Source organism: Oncorhynchus tshawytscha, linkage group LG09 (assembly GCF_018296145.1).
Source record: "Oncorhynchus tshawytscha isolate Ot180627B linkage group LG09, Otsh_v2.0, whole genome shotgun sequence".
Taxonomy (NCBI): Eukaryota; Metazoa; Chordata; class Actinopteri; order Salmoniformes; family Salmonidae; genus Oncorhynchus; species Oncorhynchus tshawytscha.
The window spans coordinates 39,743,901-39,771,157 of NC_056437.1; the positions used below are offsets into that span (position 1 = coordinate 39,743,901).

The 27,257-nt window shown below is 41.6% G+C and overlaps 1 protein-coding gene across 3 annotated transcripts; it reads left to right on the plus strand.

Moving 5' to 3' along the window:
- The first annotated feature begins 537 nt into the window (after window positions 1–537).
- LOC112257963 (NADPH--cytochrome P450 reductase) lies at window positions 538–26,235 on the plus strand. 3 transcript variants are annotated; one of them, XM_042326884.1, is made up of 16 exons: window positions 538–641; window positions 7,129–7,373; window positions 10,432–10,480; window positions 10,671–10,799; window positions 11,041–11,190; window positions 13,490–13,614; window positions 13,752–13,841; window positions 14,469–14,567; window positions 15,056–15,172; window positions 15,441–15,559; window positions 16,184–16,365; window positions 16,531–16,680; window positions 16,891–17,161; window positions 17,412–17,557; window positions 25,375–25,460; window positions 25,576–26,235. In XM_042326884.1, exons 2-16 carry the CDS (start codon window positions 7,195–7,197, stop codon window positions 25,718–25,720), a joined length of 2,037 nt encoding a protein of 678 aa, XP_042182818.1. In that variant the 5' UTR covers window positions 538–641; window positions 7,129–7,194; the 3' UTR covers window positions 25,721–26,235. The 3 variants fall into 3 exon arrangements, with proteins under 3 accessions (XP_042182818.1, XP_024287703.1, XP_042182819.1); XM_024431935.2 differs by having other exon boundaries at window positions 568–641; window positions 7,153–7,373; XM_042326885.1 differs by lacking the exon at window positions 538–641 and adding an exon at window positions 9,560–9,672 and having other exon boundaries at window positions 7,248–7,373.
- The last annotated feature ends 1,022 nt before the right edge of the window (window positions 26,236–27,257 follow it).

The window sequence follows — 27,257 nt, forward strand, 5'->3', positions numbered from 1 at the left end:
TACTAATGTACTTTTTGTCTATTTTATACAGTTGTCTTGTAAACCATGTACATTTTTCTGTTGCACCTTCTTATCAAACGTGTTTCGTTTATTGTTTAATTTCTGAAACACATTGTTCTTTGTTCTTCTGAGAAATGCAGATTGTCACTCTCAGCATCACCCAAGATTTAATGGTGTGTGAGATTACGAGAATGGGTCGAGAAATTACAGGCCATGCACTGACAATCACTAAACTGTGTGTACATATTCAGCTGTGTCAAGAAAGCTCACTCTGCAATAATAAGACACTAGCTGAGTCTGTGCTTTGTTCATTTTGTTTAAATGTCTCATTATGAGACCGCAACGTGCATTACTACTGGTATGTTAGGGATATTTGACAGCATTACTTTCTTCTTCTTGATTGATACTATTTTGTGGATGGATATTGGTCTTCATGATGATTTGATATGGCGGCTGATATCAAAATGAGCTCTAGGAGTTTTCAGGGACATGGTGGTATCACATTTAACTGATTCTATTATATATAGCATAATGTACATAAACCACGAACACGTGAGAGGCGTGGCGCGTGGTCGCACAATAATGACGTAGAAGAAATTAGACTCCGATATTGTGCTGGATACAGTCAGGAGCAGTTTGAAGTAAGTAATACTTTTGTTAAGACTTAAATTAGTATTGAATTGTACTGCAGTGTTATGCTATGTTGAAATATGGTTCAACGTTATGAATTTGACGTCGCCTTCCTAGCAGACAACACATAGCCTAAAGGATCTTGTTATTTCATGGCTAAGTTTAGCTAACGTTAGCTGCTTTGAACAGATTACACAACTGTGCTCCACTCTTTTGTAAGATTTTTGGGTTACCTAAATGGGGGAAGACAAAGCCAGAATTAGTCAACTCAAACTTGTCAACTGTCTTATTGATAAATTGAACATTATAGCAGCATGTCTTTTTGCTTATCTGACTAATTTTTGGCAATATAAATTGTATCTGCCACACTTAATAAAGTGCATGGAAGTAACCGCAATCTTGCCGACTAATATATCCATCGAGGTTCCAACCAACCACAGATATTTGTGGAAGTGTAGGAACCAATGTGTTTTATCAGTACAGTAGTGAAGTGTGCACAAATGGTTTTCTATTAGTTGTAACTATTATTAAAATAATAATTAACGTTTTTAATAGTTATGTCATGCATTTATTTTCATTGAATTGACCCCAGACAACAACATACTAGTACGCTATAATACGGTAAATGTGATTCATGCACCATAAGTCATCTATGAAAACTGACACAACTTTTTTTTATTTTTTTAAATTTTATTTCACCTTTATTTAACCAGGTAGGCCAGTTGAGAACAAGTTCTCATTTGCAACTGCGACCTGGCCAAGATAAAGCATAGCAGTGTGAGCAGACAACACAGAGTTACACATGGAATAAACAATTAACAAGTCAATAACACAGTAGAAAACAAAGGGGGAGTCTATATACAATGTGTGCAAAAGGCATGAGGAGGTAGGCGAATAATTACAATTTTGCAGATTAACACTGGAGTGATAAATGATCAGATGGTCATGTACAGGTAGAGATATTGGTGTGCAAAAGAGCAAGTAAATAAATAAAAACAGTATGGGGATGAGGTAGGTGAAAATGGGTGGGCTATTTACCAATAGACTATGTACAGCAGCAGCGATCGGTTAGCTGCTCAGATAGCTGATGTTTGAAGTTGGTGAGGGAGATAAAAGTCTCCAACTTCAGCGATTTTGCAATTCGTTCCAGTCACGGGCAGCAGAGTACTGGAACGAAAGGCGGCCAAATGAGGTGTTGGCTTTAGGGATGATCAGTGAGATACACCTGCTGGAGCGCGTGCTACGGATGGGTGTTGCCATCGTGACCAGTGAACTGAGATAAGGCGGAGCTTTACCTAGCATGGACTTGTAGATGACCTGGAGCCAGTGGGTCTGGCGACGAATATGTAACGAGGGCCAGCCGACTAGAGCATACAGGTCGCAGTGGTGGGTGGTATAAGGTGCTTTAGTGACGAAACGGATGGCACTGTGATAGACTGCATCCAGTTTGCTGAGTAGAGTGTTGGAAGCCATTTTGTAGATGACATCGCCGAAGTCGAGGATCGGAAGGATAGTCAGTTTTACTAGGGTAAGCTTGGCGGCGTGAGTGAAGGAGGCTTTGTTACGGAATAGAAAGCCGACTCTTGATTTGATTTTCGATTGGAGATGTTTGATATGAGTCTGGAAGGAGAGTTTGCAGTCTAGCCAGACACCAAGGTACTTATAGATGTCCACATATTCGAGGTCGGAACCATCCAGGGTGGTGATGCTAGTCGGGCATGCGGGTGCAGGCAGCGATCGGTTGAAAAGCATGCATTTGGTTTTACTAGCGTTTAAGAGCAGTTGGAGGCCACGGAAGGAGTGTTGTATGGCATTGAAGCTTGTTTGGAGGTTGGATAGCACAGTGTCCAATGACGGGCCGAAAGTATATAGAATGGTGTCGTCTGCGTAGAGGTGGATCAGGGAATCGCCCGCAGCAAGAGCAACGTCATTGATATATACAGAGAAAAGAGTCGGCCCGAGAATTGAACCCTGTGGCACCCCATAGAGACTGCCAGAGGACCGGACAGCATGCCCTCCGATTTGACACACTGAACTCTGTCTGCAAAGTAATTGGTGAACCAGGCAAGGCAGTCATCCGAAAAACCGAGGCTACTGAGTCTGCCGATAAGAATATGGTGATTGACAGAGTCGAAAGCCTTGGCAAGGTCAATGAAGACGGCTGCACAGTACTGTCTTTTATCGATGGCGGTTATGATATCGTTTAGTACCTTGAGTGTTGCTGAGGTGCACCCGTGACCGGCTCGGAAACCAGATTGCACAGCGGAGAAGGTACGGTGGGATTCGAGATGGTCAGTGACCTGTTTGACCTGTTTGGCTTTCGAAGACCTTAGATAGGCAGGGCAGGATGGATATAGGTCTGTAACAGTTTGGGTCCAGGGTGTCTCCCCCTTTGAAGAGGGGGATGACTGCGGCAGCTTTCCAATCCTTGGGGATCTCAGACGATATGAAAGAGAGGTTGAACAGGCTGGTAATAGGGGTTGCGACAATGGCGGCGGAAAGTTTCAGAAATAGGGGTCCAGATTGTCAAGCCCAGCTGATTTGTACGGGTCCAGGTTTTGCAGCTCTTTCAGAACATCTGCTATCTGGATTTGGGTAAAGGAGAACCTGGAGAGGCTTGGGCGAGGAGCTGCCGGGGGGCAGAGCTGTTGGCCGAGGTTGGAGTAGCCAGGCGGAAGGCATGGCCAGCCGTTGAGAAATGCTTATTGAAGTTTTCGATAATCATGGATTTATCGGTGGTGACCGTGTTACCTAGCCTCAGTGCAGTGGGCAGCTGGGAGGAGGTGCTCTTGTTCTCCATGGACTTCACAGTGTCCCAGAACTTTTTGGAGTTGGAGCTACATGATGCAAACTTCTGCCTGAAGAAGCTGGCCTTAGCTTTCCTGACTGACTGCGTGTATTGGTTACGGACTTCCCTGAACAGTTGCATATCCCGGGACTATTCGATGCTATTGCAGTCCGCCACAGGATGTTTTTGTGCTGGTCGAGGGCAGTCAGGTCTGGGGTGAACCAAGGACTGTATCTGTTCTTAGTTCTGCATTTTTTGAACGGAGCATGCTTATCTAAAATGGTGAGGAAGTTACTTTTAAAGAATGACCAGGCATCCTCAACTGACGGGATGAGGTCGATGTCCTTCCAGGATACCCGGGCCAGGTCGATTAGAAAGGCCTGCTCACAGAAGTGTTTTAGGGAGCGTTTGACCGTGATGAGGGGTGGTCGTTTGACTGCGGCTCCGTAGCGGATACAGGCAATGAGGCAGTGATCGCTGAGATCCTGGTTGAAGACAGCGGAGGTGTATTTGGAGGGCCAGTTGGTCAGGATGACGTCTATGAGGGTGCCCTTGTTTACAGAGTTAGGGTTGTACCTGGTGGGTTCCTTGATGATTTGTGTGAGATTGAGGGCATCTAGCTTAGATTGTAGGACTGGCGGGGTGTTAAGCATATCCCAGTTTAGGTCACCTAACAGAACAAACTCTGAGGCTAGATGGGGGCGATCAATTCACAAATGGTGTCCAGGGCACAGCTGGGGGCTGAGGGGGTCGGTAGCAGGCGGCAACAGTGAGAGACTTATTTCTGGAGAGAGTAATTTTCAAAATTAGTAGTTCGAACTGTTTGGGTATGGACCTGGAAAGTATGACATTACTTTGCAGGCTATCTCTGCAGTAGACTGCAACTCCTCCCCCTTTAGCAGTTCTATCTTGACGGAAGATGTTATAGTTGGGTATGGAAATCTCTGAATTTTTGGTGGCCTTCCTGAGCCAGGATTCAGACACAGCAAGGACATCAGGGTTAGCAGAGTGTGCTAGAGCAGTGAGTAAAACAAACTTAGGGAGGAGGCTTCTGATGTTGACATGCATGAAACCAAGGCTTTTTCGATCACAGAAGTCAACAAATGAGGGTGCCTGGGGACATGCAGGGCCTGGGTTTACCTCCACATCACCCGCGGAACAGAGAAGGAGTAGTATGAGGGTGCGGCTAAAGGCTATCAAAACTGGTCGCCTAGAGCGTTGGGGACAGAGAGTAAGAGGAGCAGGTTTCTGGGCATGGTAGAATATAATCAGGGCATAATGCGCAGACAGGGGTATGGTGGGGTGCGGGTACAGCGGGGGTAAGCCCAGGCACTGGGTGATGATGAGAGAGGTTGTGTCTCTGGACATGCTGGTTGTAATGGGGAGGTCACCGCATGTGTGGGAGGTGGGACAGAGGAGTTATCAGGGGTATGAAGAGTAGAACTAGGGGCCCCATTGTGAACTAGAACAATGATAACTAACCTGAGCAACAGTATACAAGGCATATTGACATTTGAGAGAGACATACAGTGAGGCATACAGTAATCACAGGTGTTGAATTGGGAAAGCTAGCTTAAACAGTAGGTGAGACAACAGCTAATCAGCTAGCACAACAACAACATCAGCTAGCACACAACAACTTAATGGAAGTACCAGGTTTATGAGACGAGCTTTGTTTTCTTTATCCATGGCATGCTGCATTTATGGACTGTAGTTCAAAAGAACAATGTGTACATTTTGCTCACATTTGTCTTTATGCTAGAATGCTCTCTTGTGGTAAAATTGAGAATTTAGCCTCAGGCTTTCAATGCTTTTTTAGGTGTATGTGACAGGATAAGTAAAGACATTTTGAAAGACAAAACTGGTTTTCAGAACTACATGAGTCTGGAGCACAACATTCTGCCATTCGTTTTGTCATACCCATGGAGAGAAATGCTGGCAAAATCCCAGTCGTCACTCACCTCTGCATGACAGAACCTCAGCTATGAAATGTTAATTTCACTAACTATGCTCCTGCTGATTAAATGTGCCCTACATAGCCCAGGTCAAGTCACCTGTTAAAGGCCCAGTGCAGTGAAAAACAGGATTTTTGTGTGTTTTATATACAGTACCAGTCAAACATTTGGACACAGTTATTCATTCAAAGTTTAAAAAAACATTTACTATTTTCTACATTGTAGAATAATAGTGAGACATCAAAACTATGAAATAACATATATGGAATAATGTAGTAACCAAAAAAGTGTTAAACAAATCTAAATATTTTTGAGATTCTTCAATGTAGCCACCCTTTGCCTTGATGACAGCTTTGCACACTCTTGGCATTCTCTCACTGAGCACCAGCTGCATGATAAATGCTGTTCCAACAGTCTTGAAGGAGTTCCCACATATGCTGAGCACTTGTTTGTTACTTCTCTTTCAATCTGTGGTCCAACTCATCCCAAACCATCTCAATTGGGTTGAGGTCTGGTGATTGTGAAGGCCATGTAATCTGATGCAGCACTCCATCACTCTCCTTGGTCAAAAAGCCCTTACACAGCGTGGAGGTGTGTTTTTATGTCATTCTCCCATTGAAGAACAAATGATAGTCCCACTAAGCGCAAACCAGATGGGATGGCCTATCACTGCAGAATGCTGTTGTAGCCATGCTGGTTAAGTGTGCCTTGAATTCTAAATAAGTCACCAAAAGTGTCACCATCAAGCACCATCGCACCTCCTCCATGCTTCACGGTGGGAACCACATATGCGGAGATCATCCGTCCACCTACTCGGTGTCTCAAAGACACGGCAGTTGGAACCAAAAATCACAAATTTGAACTCATCAGACCAAAGGACATATTTCCACTGGTCTAATGTCCATTGCTTGTATTTCTTGGCCCAAGCAAGTCTCTTCTTATTATTGGTGTCCTTTTACTAGTGGTTTCTTTGTAGCAATTCGGCCATGAAGGCCTAATTCACACAGTCTCTGAACAGTTGATGTTGAGATGTGTCTGTTACTGGAACTCTGTGAAGCATTTATTTGGGCTGGTAACTCTAATGAACTTATCCTCTGCAGCAGCGGTAACTCTGTGTGGCGGTCCTCATGAGAGTCAGTTTCATAGCGCCTGATGGTTTTTGTGACTGCACTTGAAGAAACTTTCAAAGTTCTGGATTGGCTGACCTTCGTGTCTTAAAGAAATGATGGACTGTTGTTTCTCTTTGCTTATTTGAGCTGTTCTTGCCATAATATAGACTTGGTCTTTTACCAAATAGGGCTGTCTTCTGTATTCCTACCTTGTCACAACACAACTGATTGGCTCAAACACATTAAAAAGGAAAGAGATTTCACAAATGAGCTTTTAAAAAGGCACACCTGTTAATTGAAATGCATTCCAGGTGACTACTTCAGGAAGCTGGTTGAGAGAATGCCAAGTGTGCAAAGCTTTCATCAAGGCAAAAGGTGGCTACTTTGAAGAATCTCAAATATATAACACATTTTAATTTGTTTAACACTTTTTTTTTTTTTGGTTACTACATGATTCCATATGTGTTATTTCATAGTTTTGATGGCTTCACTATTATTATACAATGTAAAGAATAAAAAATAAACTAGAATGAGCAGGTGTGAATTTTTCACTGGTACTGTGTAACGTATGTAACGTATGTATTTTAGTGGGGAAAAAACTATATATATATATATATTTAAAAAAAACTAAATGTAATTTCTTCAGGTCCTCTCTCTGCCCTGGCTGCAGCCGGTGTTGACCTGTCAGACAGCGAGTGGCCCCATCGAGGACATGGAGGTAGAGCATGTAGCCCCGGAAGGCCCTGACGTGGCCCCTGTGGAGGAGGAACCTCTCTTCACTAACTTGGACATATTCCTTTTTTCTCTCATTGTTGGCCTACTCATCTACTGGTTCCTTTCTCGCAAGAAGACTGAGGAGACCATCCCAGAGTTCAAGAGGCTCACCCCTGTGTAAGTGTTTTCCCACCAAAATTCTATCATTTGATGGCCCTTGCCTAGGTACGCTCATTACATTCTCATTTGTAAAATCCCAAGGGAGTTTATCCTATTGGAACAGTGTGGTAGTACGTTTGCTTATGGGCTGGGAGACACCATGTTCTGGACCAGCAGGGGACGTTGCATTGTCGGTATCCTCTATATTGGTGTCAGAAGTGGGATAGTGCTGCCGATCTTTAAAGATTGTTGTGTGCTTAGCTGTTCATTTATTTCATCAAGAATGATTCAACATTAGTGTGTATTTGCTCAGGTTTTCACCTTATTAGCCCAGGAAGGTTAATCAGAACACTCCCATTTTGTCATCCCTTGGTGATCAAACGTCATTTGTATTTTCTTGCCCTGGAACTTGGAGCTGAGTGGGAAGCAGGGATTGGCAGTGTGTTTGTGCATGTGTTGCTTTAGACCACACTGTGGTTGGCCTGGGCAGGGGTTCCAGCATTTGAATATGTTGACTTCATGTAGGCCTAACTGGGGGAATGTGTATGGTCACATTAGTTTACATTTGTTGTTTATTCAAAAGGATAATAATTGGAAGTGGTTTGGGTGACACTAGCTTATTTTAACATACCCTAGAGACTAGGCTGCATCGCCAAGGCCACATGCAGAAAGGTACTGTAGCAATTGTAGTGGTTTTAATTGTTTTCTCACCTTTAATTTCCTGTAACTTCCTGGATTGGGCCTATACATGCGGTCATCTGTTGAATAGATGCTTGAAACATCTCACACCAATGTTACTGAGAACCTTGTTGTTTCAATGTATCCACTTGGCTGCTGGCAGGAACTTGGCATGGGGCTTAATCAGTAACAGTTGCCTATGTTCCTTTGTTGGCGTCACTTGGATCAATTCCCCCACAGGGAAAATGCCAGCTCTGCCCCCCCAAACAATGGAAGTGAAAGAGGTTTTAATTGCTGGAAATGTTAACCATAAACATCGCTCTCTCTTTCTGAATGGGAACACTGTAAAGAGAAGGACCTCAAACATACTGGTGATTAATTACTGGACCTCTCTCGCTCCCTGCGAGATCCCCTGGCTCCCCTCTGCACCACCAAACCTCATTGAAAGAAATATGCAGGAGGAGGAAATGGCCCACAACTGAAGCTATGAAAATTCCAGGAAGAGGTTTGGGGTGTGCAGGAAAAGAGAGAACTACCTTGGAGTTTCCTTGTGTTTGGCTGGCTTGCATTTCACTGTGATCCTTTTTTGTTGAAGACTCCCCTGTCTTTGTGCACTCTTTTTTTGTGTTTAGTCTTCTACACAGCCAATTTTGGACACTTCTTTAGCGCACCAGAAGACCCAGTGGATGCTTTTTCTCTTTGAATGCTCTCCGAGGTGGAAAGTTGAGGCCAAAGTCCAGCAGTATTCTCTGTTCAGCCTCTCTTCTGTGGAAGCCGTCCCTAATTTGCCTTTGAGGGAGCATGAATGGAGCAGAGCCGTGTCACAAATGGCAACCTTTTATGATAGATTAGGTAACCATTGTGACACACTCCCTCGGCTCGGGGGTTTGAAATGTGCTTTATTCAGCTCTGCCTTGCCTCGTCTCTTTTAAAAAGAAGAAAATACACATTTACACTGTTAATAGTTGCCAGGGTGACTCGGGTAGTGTCGTCCCTACAGATTGTATAGGAAAAGAGGAGGGATGTAGTGAGTGGATGTGTATGTCAGTGTTGATGTGTGTGTGTGCGCAGGGGCATGTCCGTTTTTTATTATTATTATTTTTTCGTTTATGCGTATGTCGCCGGCTGCTCTGCTTGAAAGGCTTTTAAGGGAAATGTCATGCTATATTGTCGTTGTCTTCCCAGCCTTGCTGCCAGATGTCGGTGGTGTCTGTGTTGAGTGGTGGTGAGAGCGGGTAACAGCAGCACGTCCATCCGCGTCTCTGACTGCTGCTCTGAGCAGAACACAAGCCCTGGAGTTGCCTGGCCAACCAGTGAGAGGCTGCTGCGGCTGAATAACAGCCATGGCTGCCTGCGTGTTTTGATTCCACCACAGAGAGAGAGAGAGAGAGCGCTCGGGTGGGGTGTTCGTGGGGGGGGGGGCTGTATGTTCAGTGAGAGACTGAGAATCTCTCCCGCATAATGCACTTTGGAGAGGCCAGCGGATAGTCAGCCCTGATGGGCTTCTTCTTCACGTGCTTTTTCAGATTGTGTCCAATTGTGGATCAGACAAGTGTGTTGTGGGGTGCTGGAGAACACTGCCTGTAACCATGGGATGTGTGTTCTCTCTGCCCAAAGAGAGACAGGCAGCGGCAGCCAGGTCAGTCTCTCTCTCTGTCTCTGTCTCTGTCTGTCTCTGTCTCTTTCTGTTTCTTCTCTCTCTTGGTCTCACTGTGTGTGTGTCTGAGACAGCTTGTTCTACTGTGCTCCATCCACTGCCTATCATGTTGATGCTCTTCAGGGAAATGTGTGTTACTGTTGGGAAAGGCAAATGATTGGACTTGATTTGCTTTTCAGCTTCCCAGGCTGCTTACCAGCGTTTTTAACCAGCAATGTTAAACAAAAGGAAAATAAATAATTTAAAAGATAAGAATCAACGTTGCAGGTTATGATTATGATAGCTTGTCATCAAAAAGGCTGTAGTCTGAATTATGGCTGTGTGCAGTACATGTAGCCTAACAATTAATTTAAGATACTGTCACCACATGCAACGCTTCCTCTTGATACCTCCTATGTTCTTTGCTAAGGAGCACATGTTTCATTGACAATTGACATGTTATTTTCATTATTGAGTTTCACATGCATTTACTGTGTTTGTTCAGGGTTTTTACCAATGATCAACTGAGCTATTTCTGTGCTGCGTTTCCATGCCTTGTAAAGGGATTGGGTGTGACCCATACGCAAATCTCTCCCATGGGGGTCAGAAGGGGATGAGAATGCCAGAGTAAAGAACATTTTCTGCCTTCTCAAATGGTCTCTCCTTTTCGAAGGCAGTGTAATAGCCATTTAGTAGACTAATTAAGTTACCATGGTATGCTAATGTTTACCTTTAACATCTGCTTTGTGTCTTTTTCTCCAGAGTCACTCCGCAGCGAGAAACCAGCTTTATTGAGAAAATGAAGAAAACGGTCAGTAGCTTCATGCTAAATTCTGTGTAATAAGTAGGAACTAATTATTTTATACAAAATTATCTCTATTTATTTAGTAAATGGATATGTAGGCTATATGCCACTTAACTTGTTTGGGTGACTAGCTAAGGAACTTTAAAAAGACCTCTATAATTTAGGATTATTACTGATGATGCGTCTGCCTCTCCAGAACAGGAACATGGTGGTTTTCTACGGCTCTCAGACGGGCACGGCTGAGGAGTTCTGCGGCCGACTGTCCAAAGACGCCCAGCGCTACGGAATGAGAGGCATGTCAGCTGACCCCGAGGAATATGACATGGTACTGGTCTTAATCCGGCTGATTTTATATGTGTACACTATGTACATTGTCTCAGTCTTCTACATACCACATGTAACCTCCAGCAGCTTTGTGGTGATGAATATTTGTTTGGATATTTATTAAATGTATAACATTAAGAGAGCTAATGACTGCATTGTTGTGTCCTGAGAGCTGTTTGGTGAACGAATCCCGTTTGCAATTAGTGTATTTCCAATGTCTTTTTCTTCCTTCCTCTCCTCAGTCGGAGCTGCCTCGTCTTGCGGAGATCGACAACTCCCTGGCTGTATTCTGCATGGCCACCTATGGGGAGGGGGATCCCACAGACAACGCTCAGGACTTTTACGACTGGATGCAGGAGAACGACGAGGACCTGAAAGGAGTCAACTTCGCGGTTGGTATTTTGCTCAGCGAGATAGGTCTGTAGTAGGTGCATCAAGGTGGTTAAGAGTCAACATTGGTGTGCAGCGCAGCACATTTAGCTTTGACCGAATCCGCACAGAATGACTCATATTGCATCTCCATTCCCCATTGAAGGAGAGGTAGGGATTGAGATGTCCGTATGTGAGGCTTTCCCATGCGAAAGGCACTGGTGGAATGCACACTTTGCTACATTGCCCCACTTCCCTCCAAACTCACTCACCAAGTGGAAACATGTGGTCCTGCCAAACAAAGCTCCAGGCCTGGCCAACCTCAAGGCTGGAGCTGGAGAGCACTGGCAGTTTGTGGCTTGGAGATGTCGGGAGTCTCAATTTTGAAATGTTTTCTCATTGACATCACTACTGAACAATGTTAACCATGGCTTCCTCCGGGTCTCGCTGTGCGACTCTCCTGAGACATATTGTGATGTGGTTGTGGCTTTTTATCTGGGAAATCCATGTTTTCGTGTTCTCAACATCTGTAGTGCATTCAGCCATATAAAGCCACTGAAATTACAGATCTGATCCAAATGGTGTAATTGAGTAAATGTACAGCTTAGACATATGTAAGGATATAGTGTATTGCTGCATTTACAGTGTCTTCAGAAAATATTCACACCCCTTTTCCACATTTTGTTGTTATTAATATGGATTTAATTGTCATTTTTTTGGTTAACAATCTACACAAAGTACTCTATTTGGGGAAAATAATTCTAACATTTATTTTAAAAAATCATGAAAAATATAACAGTCATATGTTGATTAGATAAGTATTCAACCCCCTGAATCAATACATGTTAGAATAACATTTGGCAGTGAGTACAGCTGTGAGTGTTTCTGGGTAAGTCTCTAAAAGCTTTCCACACCTGGATTGTACAATATTTGCACATTATTCTTTAAAAATTGTTCAAGCTCTGTCAAGTTGGTTGTTGATCATTGCCAGAGCCTTTATCAAGTCTTGCCATAGATTTAGAGGATGGTTTTAAGTTAAAACTGTACCTAGGCCACTCGGGAACATTCAATGTCATCTTGGTATGCAACTTCAGTTTATATTTGACCTTGTATTTTAGGTTATTGTCCTGCTGAAAGGTGAATTTGTCTCCCAGTTTCTGTTGGAAAGCAGATAGAACTAGGTTTTCCTCTAGGATTTTGCCTGTGCTTAGCTCTATTCCATTTATTTTTTTATCATAAACTCCCTATTCCTTGCTGATGACAAGCATACCCATAACATGATGCAGCCACAACCATGCTTGAAAATATGAAGTGGTACTCAGGGATGTGTTGGATTTGCCCAAATATAACGCTTTGTACTCAGGACATTTCTTAAGTTAATTTCTTTGCCACATTTTTTGCAGTTTAACTTTAGTGCCTTATTGCAAACATGATTAATGTTTTGGAATATTTTTATTCTGTACCGGCTTCCTTCTTTTCACTCTGTCAATGGTTACTATTGTGCAGTAACTATAATGTTGTTGATCCATCCTCAATATTCTCAGATCACAGCCATTAAACTCTGTAACTGTTTTAAAGTCACCATTGGCCTCATGGTGAAATCCCTGAGCGGTTTTCTTCTTCTCCGGCAACTGAGTTAGGAACGACGCCTGTTGTAGTGACTGGCTGTATTGATAGCCCATCCAAAGTGTAATTAATAACTTCAACATGCTCAAAGGGATATTCAATGTCTGCTTTTCTTTTCTTTTTAACCATCTACCAATAGGTGCCCTTTTTTGCTAGGCACTGGAATACCTCCCTGGTCATTGTGGTTGAATCTGTGTTTGAAATTCACTGCTTGACTAAAGAACCTTACATATAATTAATTGTGTGTGTGGGGTGCAGAGATGAGGTAGTCATAAAAAAATTTATGTTAAACACTGTTATTGCACCCAACTTATATTTGACTTGTTAAGCAAATGTGTACTTCTGAACTTATTTATGCTTGCCATAACAAAGGGGTTGAATACTTATTGACTCGAGACATTTCAACTGTTCATTTTTCATTAATTTGTATAAAGAAAATCTAAAAACATAATTCCACTTTGACATTATGTGGGATTCTGTGTAGGCCAGTGACAAAACAATCCTCTATTTAATCCATTTTAAATTCCGGCTGTAACACAACAAAATTATCAAGTCTAGGTGTGAATACTTTCTGGAGGCACTCAGGTTTGCATCATGATATAGGCCCTAGAAGTAGAGGAATCTTTACATTTATATGCAGGTCATTAACTTTTATCTACTGTGATAGCTGATAGCATCTGCCTTTGAACTCTGCAGGTGTTTGGCTTGGGGAATAAAACATATGAGCACTTCAATGCAATGGGAAAGTATACTGACAAGAGACTAGAAGAGCTGGGTGGCAAGAGGATCTATGACCTGGGAATGGGAGACGACGATGGCAAGTGAGTACTGAACTCAATACAGTGCAAACATTGCCACAATGTCCATAAATTAATCCATATTCATAAATATGTATGTATTTCTCTTATTAAAATATCATGCGATGACTGTTCTATGTATGTCTTACCCTCTTCCCCAGCCTTGAGGAAGACTTCGTATCATGGAAGGAGCAGTTCTGGCCTGCTGTGTGTGAGCACTTTGGGGTGGAGGCCACAGGAGATGACACCAGGTAATAGCTAGTTGGCTACCACCTCTTGCTCTGGTGGTCTGACTAGTTGTCAACTAGAGATATTTAGTATGGAGATTCAGGAGCAGATGTACTTCCTGTATAGAGAAGGTATTTTATATATATTTCTTTTTAAAGACAGAGCTGGTTTCCCAGACACAGATTAAGCCTTGTCCATTGAAACCGCTTTTTAGTCCAGGACTAAACTTAATCTGTGTCTGGGAAACCGACCCATAATGTTTTACTTTGTATTCCAATTCAAGGGTTATTTTCCATGGTAATATCAGCAGCTATAAATACTGGATGTATCAAATAATTGATACCACCTGGCATTGTTTGCATGTTCTCAGAAAAAACACTAAAGCTTCATCTGCAAATAACAAACCTAAATGACCATCAACAAGTAAAATAATTTTACCTGTGCTTTAAGACCTTTCACTCACTATGGCATCTGACATTTTTTACCATGCATCATCACATTTGCATCACAGAGAGCAAACTCCACTAGAAGCATGCAAGGCTGTCCATGTCGGCCCTTAGTTGCACTGACAAGGGTTATTTTTAGACTTCATGAGTGGTCGGGATGCAGAGCAGGAAGTAATCACCTGTCCGTTTCTTCCTCTTCTTTAGCATCCGGCAGTACGAGTTGGTGGTTCCAACTGACATCAACATGAATAAGGTGTACACTGGGGAGATGGGTCGCCTCAAGAGCTTTGAGACCCAGAAACCGTGAGTTGACAGCTTCACACACACATAGGAAGTGATATAGGCAGCTCAGCTATCAGGCGTAATGACCGAGATGTGTTGTCATCGCTAAATGGAATGAATAGATTATGGTTGTTTTTCAGGGCAACAAAGGGATGACTGTTGTCATGATGCTGACCTGATTCTCACCTACTCCCCAATGTCAGAAGTCCAACAGCAAAGTCTGGGTGCTGTTAGGGTGCATCTCAATAGTCCAAAGTGGCCTCTCCTCATCTCTTTTCCTTGATAGAACTAGACAGGTGTAAACTAAATCCCTGTGTAGGCCTCGGCCTTAGCGCTTTCACCTGTCTTCTCAGATCAGTAAAAAGAAAAGTTCTTAATATTAGAAATCTTCTTTCAAATGTATTGGGATGTCAATTATTTATTGGAACTTTCAACAAACCCATTTTACAACATTGGCACCAATTGTCTGAAATGGCTTTGTGATAACTCCAGTATATCTGTCATTGCAGGCCTTTTGATGCTAAGAACCCCTACTTGGCCACAGTGGCTGTCAACCGCCAGCTGAACCAATCCGGCGACCGCCATCTGATGCATCTAGAGCTGGACACCTCAGGTTCCAAAATTAGGTAGCTGCTCTGCTCTAATATGTAATATTAAAAGTCCTGTGCCTTAGAATATCATACAGTCATACACTTCTGCCTTCCAATGTCTGCTGCATTTCTTCTGTCTGCCAATAAGTGTCAAGTTGGATAATCATTTATTTATTTATTTTCCCCATTTTCACACACTGGCAACAAGCATGTAAATATGTTCTATATGTAATGACATTAGTGTGCTAGATAAAGACATTGGGAAGTCTTGTTCATCCACCTCCCCCCGTCTCCCCCCCTGTAGATATGACTCTGGAGACCACGTTGCTGTTTACCCCGTTAATGACGTGTCAATAGTGAACAGAATAGGCCAAATCCTGGATGCCGACCTGGACACTGTTATCTCTCTCAACAACCTCGACGGTCAGTTGTAAATCATGGCTCAGGGATATATGATTTCAGCTGCTTTGTGTCTGAGCAGTTTTCCATTGGCTTTTTCTGTACTATTTGGCTGCAATGAAATGCTCATGATGTCATCCTCATGGCTATTCACTCACTGTACAGTAATCTAGAGGTTGAGAAGATATTACTGCACACATTTTTTATTTATTTTATTTATTTCACCTTTATTTAACCAGGTAAACTAGTTGAGAACAAGTTCTCATTTGCAACTGCGACCTGGCCAAGATAAAGCATAGCAGTGTGAACAGACAACAACACAGAGTTACACATGTAGTAAACAATTAACAAGTCAATAACACAGTAGGGGGGGAAGAGTCTATATACAGTGTGTGCAAAATGCATGAGGAGGTAGGTGAATAATTACAATTTTGCAGATTAACACTGGAGTGATAAATGATCAGATGGTCATGTACAGGTAGAGATATTGGTGTGCAAAAGAGCAGAAAAGTAAATAAATATAAACAGTAATCAACTAAATCATATAGTCTACCGTTAACATCGAAAATGTGTACCGTGGCCTCTAAATAAATGGAACTTGAACATTAAATGATGATGCTGATAAGATTTTTCCCCTGTGTCTTTTAGAGGAGTCCAATAAGAAGCACCCGTTCCCGTGTCCGACCACATACCGCACAGCTCTGACCCACTACCTGGACATCACCAACCCCCCTCGCACCAACGTACTGTTTGAGCTGGCCCAGTACGCCACCGACCCCAAGGACCAGGACACCCTCCGCAAGATGGCCTCCGCCTCCCCCGAGGGCAAGGTTGGCATCCCTGACGGACCTCGAACTTCTGACCCTTCACCACTAGCTGACTGACTGACATTCTACTGCCCGCCCAGAAATGCATGCTGTCAATGCGTTTGAATGGCTGTAAATGATCCGTATCAGTGGAGAATGAGTCTTAGTCTGTCTGTGTCTCTTTGCCAGGGTCTGTACCAGAGCTGGGTGCTGGATGCTCAGAGGAACATTCTGGCTGTGTTGGAGGACATGCCGTCCCTCCACCCTACCATAGACCACCTGTGTGAGCTGCTACCCCGCCTACAGGCTCGCTACTACTCCATCGCCTCCTCTGGCAAGGTGAGACCCACTATTAGAATAGTAAAAATACTTTGTCCATCTTGTGAGAAACAGCAGCACCCCTGGATGGAGAGCATTTTAAAGGTTAAGGACATGTACCTGGGATCAGAGACCAGCAGACCTCCGGTTGCCAGTTCAGTTCCCACTTTTTCAGTTTCTTTTATTTTGTTTTTTATTTGATTACTTTATAACTGTGTATTGTCTTGTCAGGTGTATCCCACCATGGTGAGCATATGTGCGGTGGTGGTGGAGTTCCAGACCAGCACAGGGCGGACCTTCAAGGGTGTGGCCACCAACTGGCTGAAGAACAAGGTTGTGGTGACGGACAACGGCCACAAGGCCACTGTGCCCATGTACGTCCGCAAGTCCCAGTTCCGGCTTCCTTTCAAGGCCAGCAACCCGGTGGTGATGATCGGGCCCGGCACGGGCATCGCCCCCTTCATGGGCTTCCTCCAGGAGAGAGGCTGGATGAAGGAGCAGGGTACGGAGCAAGAAGGCCTGGTCCTCATCTAGCATCTAAATCTGTGGTTTTGCTGATTATTAAAACCGAACAGTGTTTGCCTAGTGCATAGACGGAGTTCACAGCAAGCAGTCTCCATTACTCTACAATAAATTAGGTTCACCTGAGTTTGTTGCCACAAGTATGTTTGTATTTTTTAGCATAAGGGAGGGAAAGGAAAAATAGGGTGAGTGTGACACAGCTTCACATCCAGTATGTGTTTCGCTTTCAGGGAAGGATGTCGGCGAGACGATACTGTACTTCGGCTGTCGCCGCAGAAACGAGGACTTCCTGTACCAGCAGGAACTGGAGGAGTTTGAGAAGGCGGGCGTGCTGACTCAGCTCAACGTTGCCTTCTCCAGAGACCAGGAAGGGAAGGTAACACATCACACCAAACCTCTCTGTCAGCTCCTCACTATGTGAGAGTTCATGTGTCTAGCACTACTACCAAGTTCGTATGTACAGGATACACATGGTATACAGCATCCAATGAAATGCTTACTTGTAGGTTCCTTCTCGACAATGCAACAACAATTTGAAATAAAAAAAATGAGAATACAAACATAAAGTCAATGGCTCAGTAGAATAGAAAAAAACATTTTAGCGTTAGTATAATACAGGAAGGCACAATTTATAGTTCAATATGTACATGTGTTTTGGGGAAGGGGGGATTGGGGGGCAAGTGTTTCAATTGTGCAGTATTTAGCAATCATAATACAAGTCTGTTAGCAGCAGTTGTGATGTGGCATGAGTGTGTGTGTGTATATTTTAAATTTATTTTACCTTTATTTATACAGGTTTTTTCTCTTTTCCAAGAGAGACCTGTTCCAATAGCAGCAGCGGGAACAACTTTTCAGACAAAATAACTTACATACACTAACACAACATTAAACAAAACTATAAACACACATACAGTACAACAATTACATATTACATTAAAAACACAAACATCTTGACTAAAAACAGCTGGCCTAAAAACAATTACACTCTTCTATGATATATACAGTCAGCCACCAATTGTGCAAGTTCTCCCACTTAAAAAGATGAGAAGGCCTGTAATTTTCATCATAGGTACACTTCAACTATGACAGACAAAATGAGAAAAGAAATCCAGAAAATCACATTGTAGGATTTTTTATGAATTTATTTGCAAATTATGGTGGAAAATATGTATTTGGTCACCTATAAACAAGCAAGATTTCTGGCTCTCACAGACCTGTAACTTCTCCTTTAAGAGGCTCCTCTGTCCTCCACTCGTTACCTGTATTAATGGCACCTGTTTGAACTTGTTATCAGTATAAAAGACAACTGTCCACAACCTCAAACAGTCACATTCCAAACTCCACTATGGCCAAGACCAAAGAGCTGTCAAAGGACACCAGAAACAAAATTGTAGACCTGCACCAGGCTGGGAAGACTGAATCTGCAATAGGTAAGCAGCTTGGTTTGAAGAAATCAACTGTGGGAGCAATTATTAGGAAATGGAAGACATACAAGACCACTGATAATCTCCCTCGATCTGGGGCTCCACGCAAGATCTCACCCCGTGGGGTCAAAATGACCACAAGAACGTAGAGCAAAAATCCCAGAACCACACGGGGGGACCTAGTGAATGACCTGCAGAGAGCTGGGACCAAAAGTAACAAAGCCTACCATCAGTAACACACTACGCCGCCAGCGACTCAAATCCTGCAGTGCCAGACGTGTCCCCCTGCTTAAGCCAGTACATGTCCAGGCCCGTCTGAAGTTTGCTAGAGAGCTTTTGGATGATCCAGAAGAAGATTGGGAGAATGTCATAAGGTCAGATGAAACCAAAATATAACTTTTTGGTAAAAACTCAACTCGTCGTGTTTGGGGGACAAAGAATGCTGAGTTGCATCCAAAGAACACCATACCTACTGTGAAGCATGGGGGTGGAAACATCATGCTTTGGGGCTGTTTTTCTGCAAAGGGACCAGGACGACTGATCCGTGTAAAGGAAAGAATGAATGGGGTCATGTATCGTGAGATTTTGAGTGAAAACCTCTTTCCATCAGCAAGGGCATTGAAGATGAAACGTGGCTGGGTCTTTCAGCATGACAATGATCCCAAACACACCGCCCGGGCAATGAAGGAGTGGCTTCGTAAGAAGCATTTCAAGGTCCTGGAGTGGCCTAGCCAGTCTCCAGATCTCAACCCCATAGAAAATCTTTGGAGGGAGTTGAAAGTCCGTGTTGCCCAGCAACAGCCCCAAAACGTCACTGCTCTAGAGGAGTTCTGCATTAAGGAATGGGCCAAAATACCAGCAACAGTGTATGAAAACTTTGAAGACTTACAGAAAACGTTTGACCTCTGTCATTGCCAACAAAGGGTATATAACAAAGTATTGAGAAACTTTTGTTATTGACCATTTTTTTCTCATTTTGTCTGACATAGTTGAAGTGTACCTATGATGGAAATTACAGGCCTCTCTCATCTTTTTAAGTGGGTGAACTTGCACAATTGGTGGCTGACTAAATACTTTTTTGCCCCACTGTACATCGATCAAGCGTTTTAAACTGCACCAACGAAACTAGATCATCACATTTTAAAATGTTCAGGAGAGAATTCCAGGACCACGGTGCTAAGTAACTAAAACTATTTCTACCATGACCTGTTCTAATTTTTGGTACTGTTAGAAGCAAATCAGAATGGGACCGTAATTGATATTTATTTACTGACCTGACTAAAAAAGAACAGAGAGGTAATGGCATTGTACCCAATATGGCCTTATAAATCAGTGTATACCCGTGTTTAAGCCTATGCAAGGTCAATGACGACCAGCCAACAGCGCTGTAGAGATCACAATGATGTGTTAGACGTTTCTGATTTTTAATGAACCTGAGGGCTGCATGATACACTGAATCAAGTGCTCTCAGGGTAGTGGCTGAGGCCTGCATATATATATATATATAACATCACTAAAATCTAAAACCGACAGTAATGTACATCGTACCAGCTCCTTCCTGACCTCAAAAGAAAAACTAGCCTTATGCCGGTAATAAAATCCTATTTTCAGCTTGAGCTTCCTTATCAAGTTCTCTACATGCACAGTGAAGCTCAGCTTATCATCATCCCACACACCCAAATATTTGTACACTTTAACTTGCTCTATAGTATGTCCAGCCAATGTAGCAATGACATAACTTGTAACATGCTTGGCATTTGAAAATACCATGCATTTTGTTTTACCCGAATTTATAATCAGCTTTAAATCATACAGATTCTGTTGTATGATGTTAAATGCTCTCTGGGCATTTTCAAAAGCTAAAGATAAACTACTACCACTTGAATAAAGAACAGTATCATCTGCATAAAAATGAACATCCGCTGTTTCAATAAGATCCCCAATGTTGTTGATATACAAAATGAACAACAGTGGGCCCAAAATAGAACCTTGCGGAACACCTGAGCACACCTCTATGGACTCAGATTTACAACCATCCGCCATTACACATTGTGTACGATTTGATAGATAATTTATAAACCAATCTAGAGCATGACCAGTAATTCCACAACATTTTAACCTTTGCATTAACACAGCATGGTCCACGGTGTCAAAAGCCTTCGACAAATTAATAAAAACAGACACACAATTTAACTTCATAATCAAGAGCACAGTGGATGTCATTTTAAACCTTCAATGTTGCTGAAACAGTGCTGTGGCCAGACCTAAAACCTGATTGCATTCCATTTAAGATGTTGTTTACTTGGAAGTAGGTCTTTAGCTGCCTACTAACTAAGGACTCCAGTACCTTTTGAGGTTAGAAATACATGTTAAGGGGGGAGCAATGATGTCTGCAGCTAGGTATAGGAGGCGGGGGTCTAGTTCATCAGGGGATTTTTTAAAATCAATTTCTTTCAGGGCTTTACACACTTCTGAAAGAGAGAAGGATGAAAAGGAGAACCTGGTGAAGGAGTGCACAGGGGAGTCAGGTAAATTTATAGGGGGCTCAATTATACCTTTGACCTTCTTCAAATAAACTGCCTGCATCTATAAAATGCTGGTTCAAGGCTTTCAGAATGGAGGTTCTCTCAGTTACAATCTGTGTGTCGACCAACAATTGTTTAGGAAGCGGTGTATATTTTCTGCACTCCAAACCTTTCACTAGTTACCAAAATTTGGATGGGGTATTAAAATTTTGTGAAGTAGATTTCAGGTAGTGGTCTGCTTTCAATTTACGGATCATAGCCACACCCATATTTCGAAGACGTTTAAAAGCCATCCAAATATCTGCCAAACCAGTCCCTCTTCCTTTAGCCCACATAGCATTTCGTTCCCTTATGGTTTTTGTAAGTTCCTTAGTAAACCAAGGGTTCTCTCTGCCCTTAATTCTGAATTTTTTAAAAGGGGGCATGCCTATTGCATACATCCTGGAATGTGTTGTGGAAGTAAGAAAAGGCTAGTTCAACATTAGAGATTAATTCCATTCAATGCTATACATCATGTAAAAAACCTTGAACATCAAACCGCTTCCAGTTTCTTTTCGTAATGACATGTGGAGATTTCTTAGGAATTTTACCATCTCTCACACAGGCAATAGCACAGTGAACACTTATGTAATTTGCAAAAATACCAGAAGCATTAAAACGATGAGGAGTCTTGGTTAAGATCACATCAATCAAAGAGGATTTCAGAGGATATTTTATATTCAACCTAGTTACACTGTTGACAATCTGAGTGAGATTATAGGTATTGCACAGAATTTTAAATTGATCAGAGCTAGATGTTAACCAGTCCTGATTCAGATTACCCATCAGGACAAACTCAGAATTGACATTCTGTGATAACAATTTGAAAATACAATCCAGAGAGCCAACAGTAGCAGATGGATGTCTATAACTGCAAGTTACAACAATATTTAAAGATGAGCCAAGGTTTAGGTTCAAAGACAAATATTCAAATTGCTTAGGTGTAGTAACAGAAGTCAAAACGACCATCGAGAACTTGTCTTTTACATATACAGCAACACCACCACCCTTAGATTTACGATCTGTACGAAAAACAGATCATGTATGTATGTGTGTGTGTGTGTGTGTGTGTGTGTGGGTGGGTCAGTTCAGTTCAAGTCTTCTGTAGTCTGATGGCTTGTAGATACCAACAGGCTCAGAGACAGTTTCTATCAGACCTCATGCTACGATAAGAGAGTGAACAGCTCGTGCCTGAGGTATGTGGTGTCCTTGATGATGCTGTGGGCCTTCCTCAGGCATCGTTTCAAGTAGATGTCCTGGATGGGTGGGAGCACGGTCCAAGTGACATACTGGGTGTGACGTACATTTTGACATTTGTGATCAGATTCAATAAGCTTTAACACTCCCATACGTATTTATTTGGACAATGAAGCTACATTTTTTAATTTGGATCTGTACTCAAGCATTTTGGATTTGAGATCAAAAGTTTCATGTGAGGTGACAGTACAGAATTTCACCTTTTATTTGAGGTTAATTTTATATATATCTGTTTTACCGTTTAGAAATGAACATCCCCCATTTCAAGGTGTCATAGGTATTTGGACAAATTCACTTGTGTAGTATTTGGTCCCATATTCCTAGCATGCAATGACTACATCAAGCTTGTGACTCTACAAACGTGTTGGATACATTTGCAGTTTGTTTTGGTTGTGTTTCAGATCATGTTGTGCCCAATATAAATTAATTATAAATAATGTATTGCCATTTTGGAGTCACTTTTATTGTAAATTTAAGAAGATTATATGTTTCTGAACACTTCTACATTCATGTGGATGCTACCATGATTATGGATAATCATGAATGAATAATGATGAGTGTGAAAGTTAGAGGCATAAATATCATAACCCCCCAGAAAATGCTAACCTACCCTGTTATTGGTAATGGTGAGATGTTTTGGGGGTATGACCTTTGTGCCTCTAACTTTCTCAGTCATCATTATTAACAATTAATTCATGATTATCGGTAATCTTGGTGTCTACACTGAACAAAAATATAAACGCATCATGTAAAGTGTTTCACGAGCTGAAATAAAAAATCCCAGACATTTTCCGTACGCACAAAAAACATATTTCTCTCCAAAGTTTGAACAAATTTGTTTACATCCCTGATAGTGAGAATTCCTCCTTTGCCAAGATAATCCATACACCTGACAGGTGTGGCATATCAAGAAGCTGATTAACGTTTTAAGGCTAGGGGCAGTATTTGGAAGTTTGGATGACTGAGGTGCCCAAAGTAAACTTCCTGTTACTCAGGCCCAGAAGCTAGGATATACATATGCATGGTAGTATTGGATAGAAAACACTCTAAAGCTTCTAAAACTGTTAAAATAATGTCTGTGAGTATAACATAACTGATTTGGCAGGCGAAACCCCGAGGGCAATCCATCCAGGAAATCTTTTTTTTTTTTTTTAGGTCATTGGACTTCTCAATGTTGTTCTATGGGAAAGCCTAATTATTAGGATCCATATTGCAGTTCCTATGGCTTCCACTAGATATCAACAGTCCAATCTTTTTAGAAATTGTTCAATGTTTTTCTTTTTTTTTTAAAGGAAGAAGTATTCGTATTCTTTCTAAGTGTCACTCAGAAGGACTCTAGTCTTTTGGTGTGAGTGAATGAGTGCGCGCTCCTTGGTGTTTTTCTCCGGTATTGAAAACAGTTTATTCTGTCTTAAATTTGATCAATTATTTACATATTAGGGTACCTGAGGTTGGATTAGAAACATTGTTTGGACAAAGTTTACAGGTAACTTTTTAGATTCCCTTGTAGGCATGTTGGGCGAGTTGGAACGGGTGTATTTCTGAATCAAACGTGCCAAATAAACCAACATTCTTTGGATATAAAGAAGGACTTTATCGAACAAAACCACCATTCATTGTGTAACTGGGAACCTTGGGATTGCAAGAAAGATGATCTTCAAAGGTAAGCAATTAATTTTATCGCTATTTCTGACTTTCGTGATGCATCTGCTTGATTGGAAAATGTTTGACGCTCTCCGATGAGGGCAGGGCGCGCACTTGGTTATTTATCTCCGGTATTGAAAATACTATTTTCCGTCTTAAATTTGATTGTTTATTTACATATTAGGGTACCTGAGAATTGATTAGGAACGTTGTTTGACATGTTTGGACCAAGTTTATTGGTAACGTTTGGGATTCATTTTGTATGCATGTTGAACAAAGGTAAACAGGTGGATTATTGAATGAAGCGCACCAAATAAACATACTTTTTTGGGATATAAAGAATTACTTTATCGAACAAAAGGACCATTTGTTATGTAACTGGGACCCTTGTGATTGCAACCAGATGAAGATCTTCAAAAGTAAGGGATTTATTTTATCGCTATTTCTGACTTTCGCGATGCATCTGCTTGGCTGACTGCACGAATGTCAACCAGAGCTGTTGCCAGAAAGTTAAATGTTAATTTCTCTACCATAAACTGCCTCGTCATTTTAGAGAATATCGCAGTACGTCAAACAAGCCTCACAACTTAGGTTAGGGCCTAATGAATTTATTTCAATTGACTGATTTCCTTATATGAACTGTAACTCAGTCAAATCTTTGAAATTGTTGCATTTCATATTTTTCTTCAGTATACATTAATATCGAAGTGTTCAGAAACATATTCTATTCTTATTTACAATAAAAGTGACTCCAAAATGACAACATTATTTACCATTATTTTCTATTGGGCACATCATAATCTGAAACAAACCAAAACAAACTGCAAATGCATCCAACAAGTTTGTAGTCACAAGCTTGATGTAGTCATTGCATGCTAGGAATATGGGACCAAATGCTACACTTTTAACTACTTTTAATACACAAGTGAATTTGCCCAAATACTTATGACACCTTGAAATGGGGGGACAAGATGCATAAAGTGCTTTCATTTCTAAACAGTAAAACATATGTATGAAAATACCCTAAAATAAAAGGTGACATTCTGTACTGTCACCTCGTATGAAACATTTGATCTCAAATCCAAAATGCTTGAGTATAGAGCCAAATTAAAAGTTTTAGCTTCCCTGTCCAAATAAATACATAGAGAAGTGTATCTATGACTTTGGTAAGGTCCAATATTTGATACTGCCAGTGCCTATAATTTGTATTGCCTTGAGAACTTGCAGACTTCAAGAGAACGTATTTTGTATCAGTTAAATTATTCAAATGAATTGTTCATAATTGTTAGATTTTTCATGCTCAGGTGTATGTGCAGCATCTCCTGAAGAAGAACAAAGAACATCTGTGGAAGCTGATCCATACTGACAATGCTCACCTCTACATTTGCGGGTAAGAACCAATTCAGACCACCTGCATATGTACACGCTTTTAGAGGGTTTTCTGAAAAGGCAAATCCATCATCGCGTGCCCTCTGTAAATATGGCTGCCACTTGTCCTTGCCTAGGGATGCTCGGAACATGGCACGGGACGTGCAGAACACCTTCTATGACATCGCTGAAGAGGTCGGAGGCCTCACACACACACAGGCTGTGGCCTACATCAAGAAGCTGATGACCAAGGGCCGCTACTCTCTGGATGTGTGGAGCTAAAGAAAATGAAGCTTACTTGCAGGACACCCTCACAACCCCCTAGATGTTACCCCTCACCCAAATGAAATGGGTTAACGGTAAACACCTTTTTAAACAGTTTTTGGAGGTAACACGTCAGCACCTAATCTCTAAATGGAAAGACGTATGTCTGAGTTTTTGTTGTCCTTATTATTGGATTTGTTTGTAATCTTACTGAAAGCCTTTTGTGGGGACTCGTACTGAGAAGTAGTGCTGTTAATTTAGGATTGTTTGGGAATTGGCTCATACTCTAACTTGACCCCTAACCCCCAGGTCTTTCATGTAGATTTGGTCTACATTCTCCTTTAAGGTTATGGGGGGAAAAAACATCTCTATTGTGGAATAAATCAATAGATTTTTTTATTAAGAGTGCAGGCAGACCTTCATTGTTTCACATCAGATTAGAAAAGTTGGAGATGATAATTTACAGGACCAGTCAAAAGTTTGAACACCTCCTCATTCAAGGGTTTTTCTTTATTTTAAATATGTTCTACATTGTAGAATAATAGTGAAGACATCAAAACTATGAAATAACATATATGGAATCATGTAGTAACCAATTTTGTTTAACACTTTTTTTGGGTTACTACATGTTTCCGTATGTGTTATTTCATAGTTTTGATGTCTTCACTATTATTCTACAATGTAGAAAATATTTAAAATATAGAAAAACCCTTGAATGAGGAGGTGTGTTCAAACTTTTGACTGGTACTGTAAATTATCTCCAACTTTTGTACACGTTGTTTTTTTGGTAAGTGAAACTAGGTGAAAACAGAGGTGATTATGAAATTAAATATTGTGTCAGGACGTTTGTCATGCTGTGAAGATCCCCACAAGCATTTTTTTCTTGTATATTAACTAATTTCAAATGTAAAGTATTCTATATTTTCCATCTGTAAATGTATTTACAAATTCAGATGCTCTAGGAAGGTTGTGTAAACTTGTAGCGTATTCATGTTGTACCATGTACTGTTAAATTTGTACATTTAAATTTCAGTAACTATTTAGTAATTGAGCCTTGTTCTTCATCGGTTCATTCAAGAATAGGTCTTAGATTAAGTGGTGGTCAACTGTAAAAATGTCCAGGTGTTTTTTTTCTTCTCACGCTCTCTGACTGTAAGGCTTAGTGCCAACTAGTTACGTTTAGATGGAAACTACCACAGCATTTAGGCAATGCAATATGTGTTGGTTATATGTGCACTTGCAGTACAAAATGAATCCGTCTACTAACTGTCATTTATGTGTGTTCTGATATCACTAATTCTGGGATGTGTACAGTATACACTGGTTGTACAAAACATTTGGAACACCTTCCTAATATTGAGTTTCCCCTGCCCTTTTGCCTTCAGAACAGCCTCAATTTGTTGGGGCATGGACTCAACAAGGTATCAAAAGCATTCCACACAGGGATGCTGGCCCATGTTGACTCTAATGCTTCCCACAGTTGTCAAGTTGTCTGGATGTCTTTTGGGTGGTGGATAATTCTTGATACAAATGGGGAAACTGAGTGTGAAAACCC

Excerpts from the sequence above, each read along its gene's own strand:
- LOC112257963 (XM_042326884.1), top strand. The coding sequence starts at position 7,195 with ATGGAGGTAGAGCATGTAGCCCCGGAAGGCCCTGACGTGGCCCCTGTG. Across the intron at positions 10,481-10,670 it reads TTGAGAAAATGAAGAAAACG|AACAGGAACATGGTGGTTTT; the intron begins GTCAGTAGCTTC and ends CTGCCTCTCCAG. Across the intron at positions 15,173-15,440 it reads ACCTCAGGTTCCAAAATTAG|ATATGACTCTGGAGACCACG; the intron begins GTAGCTGCTCTG and ends CCCCCCCTGTAG.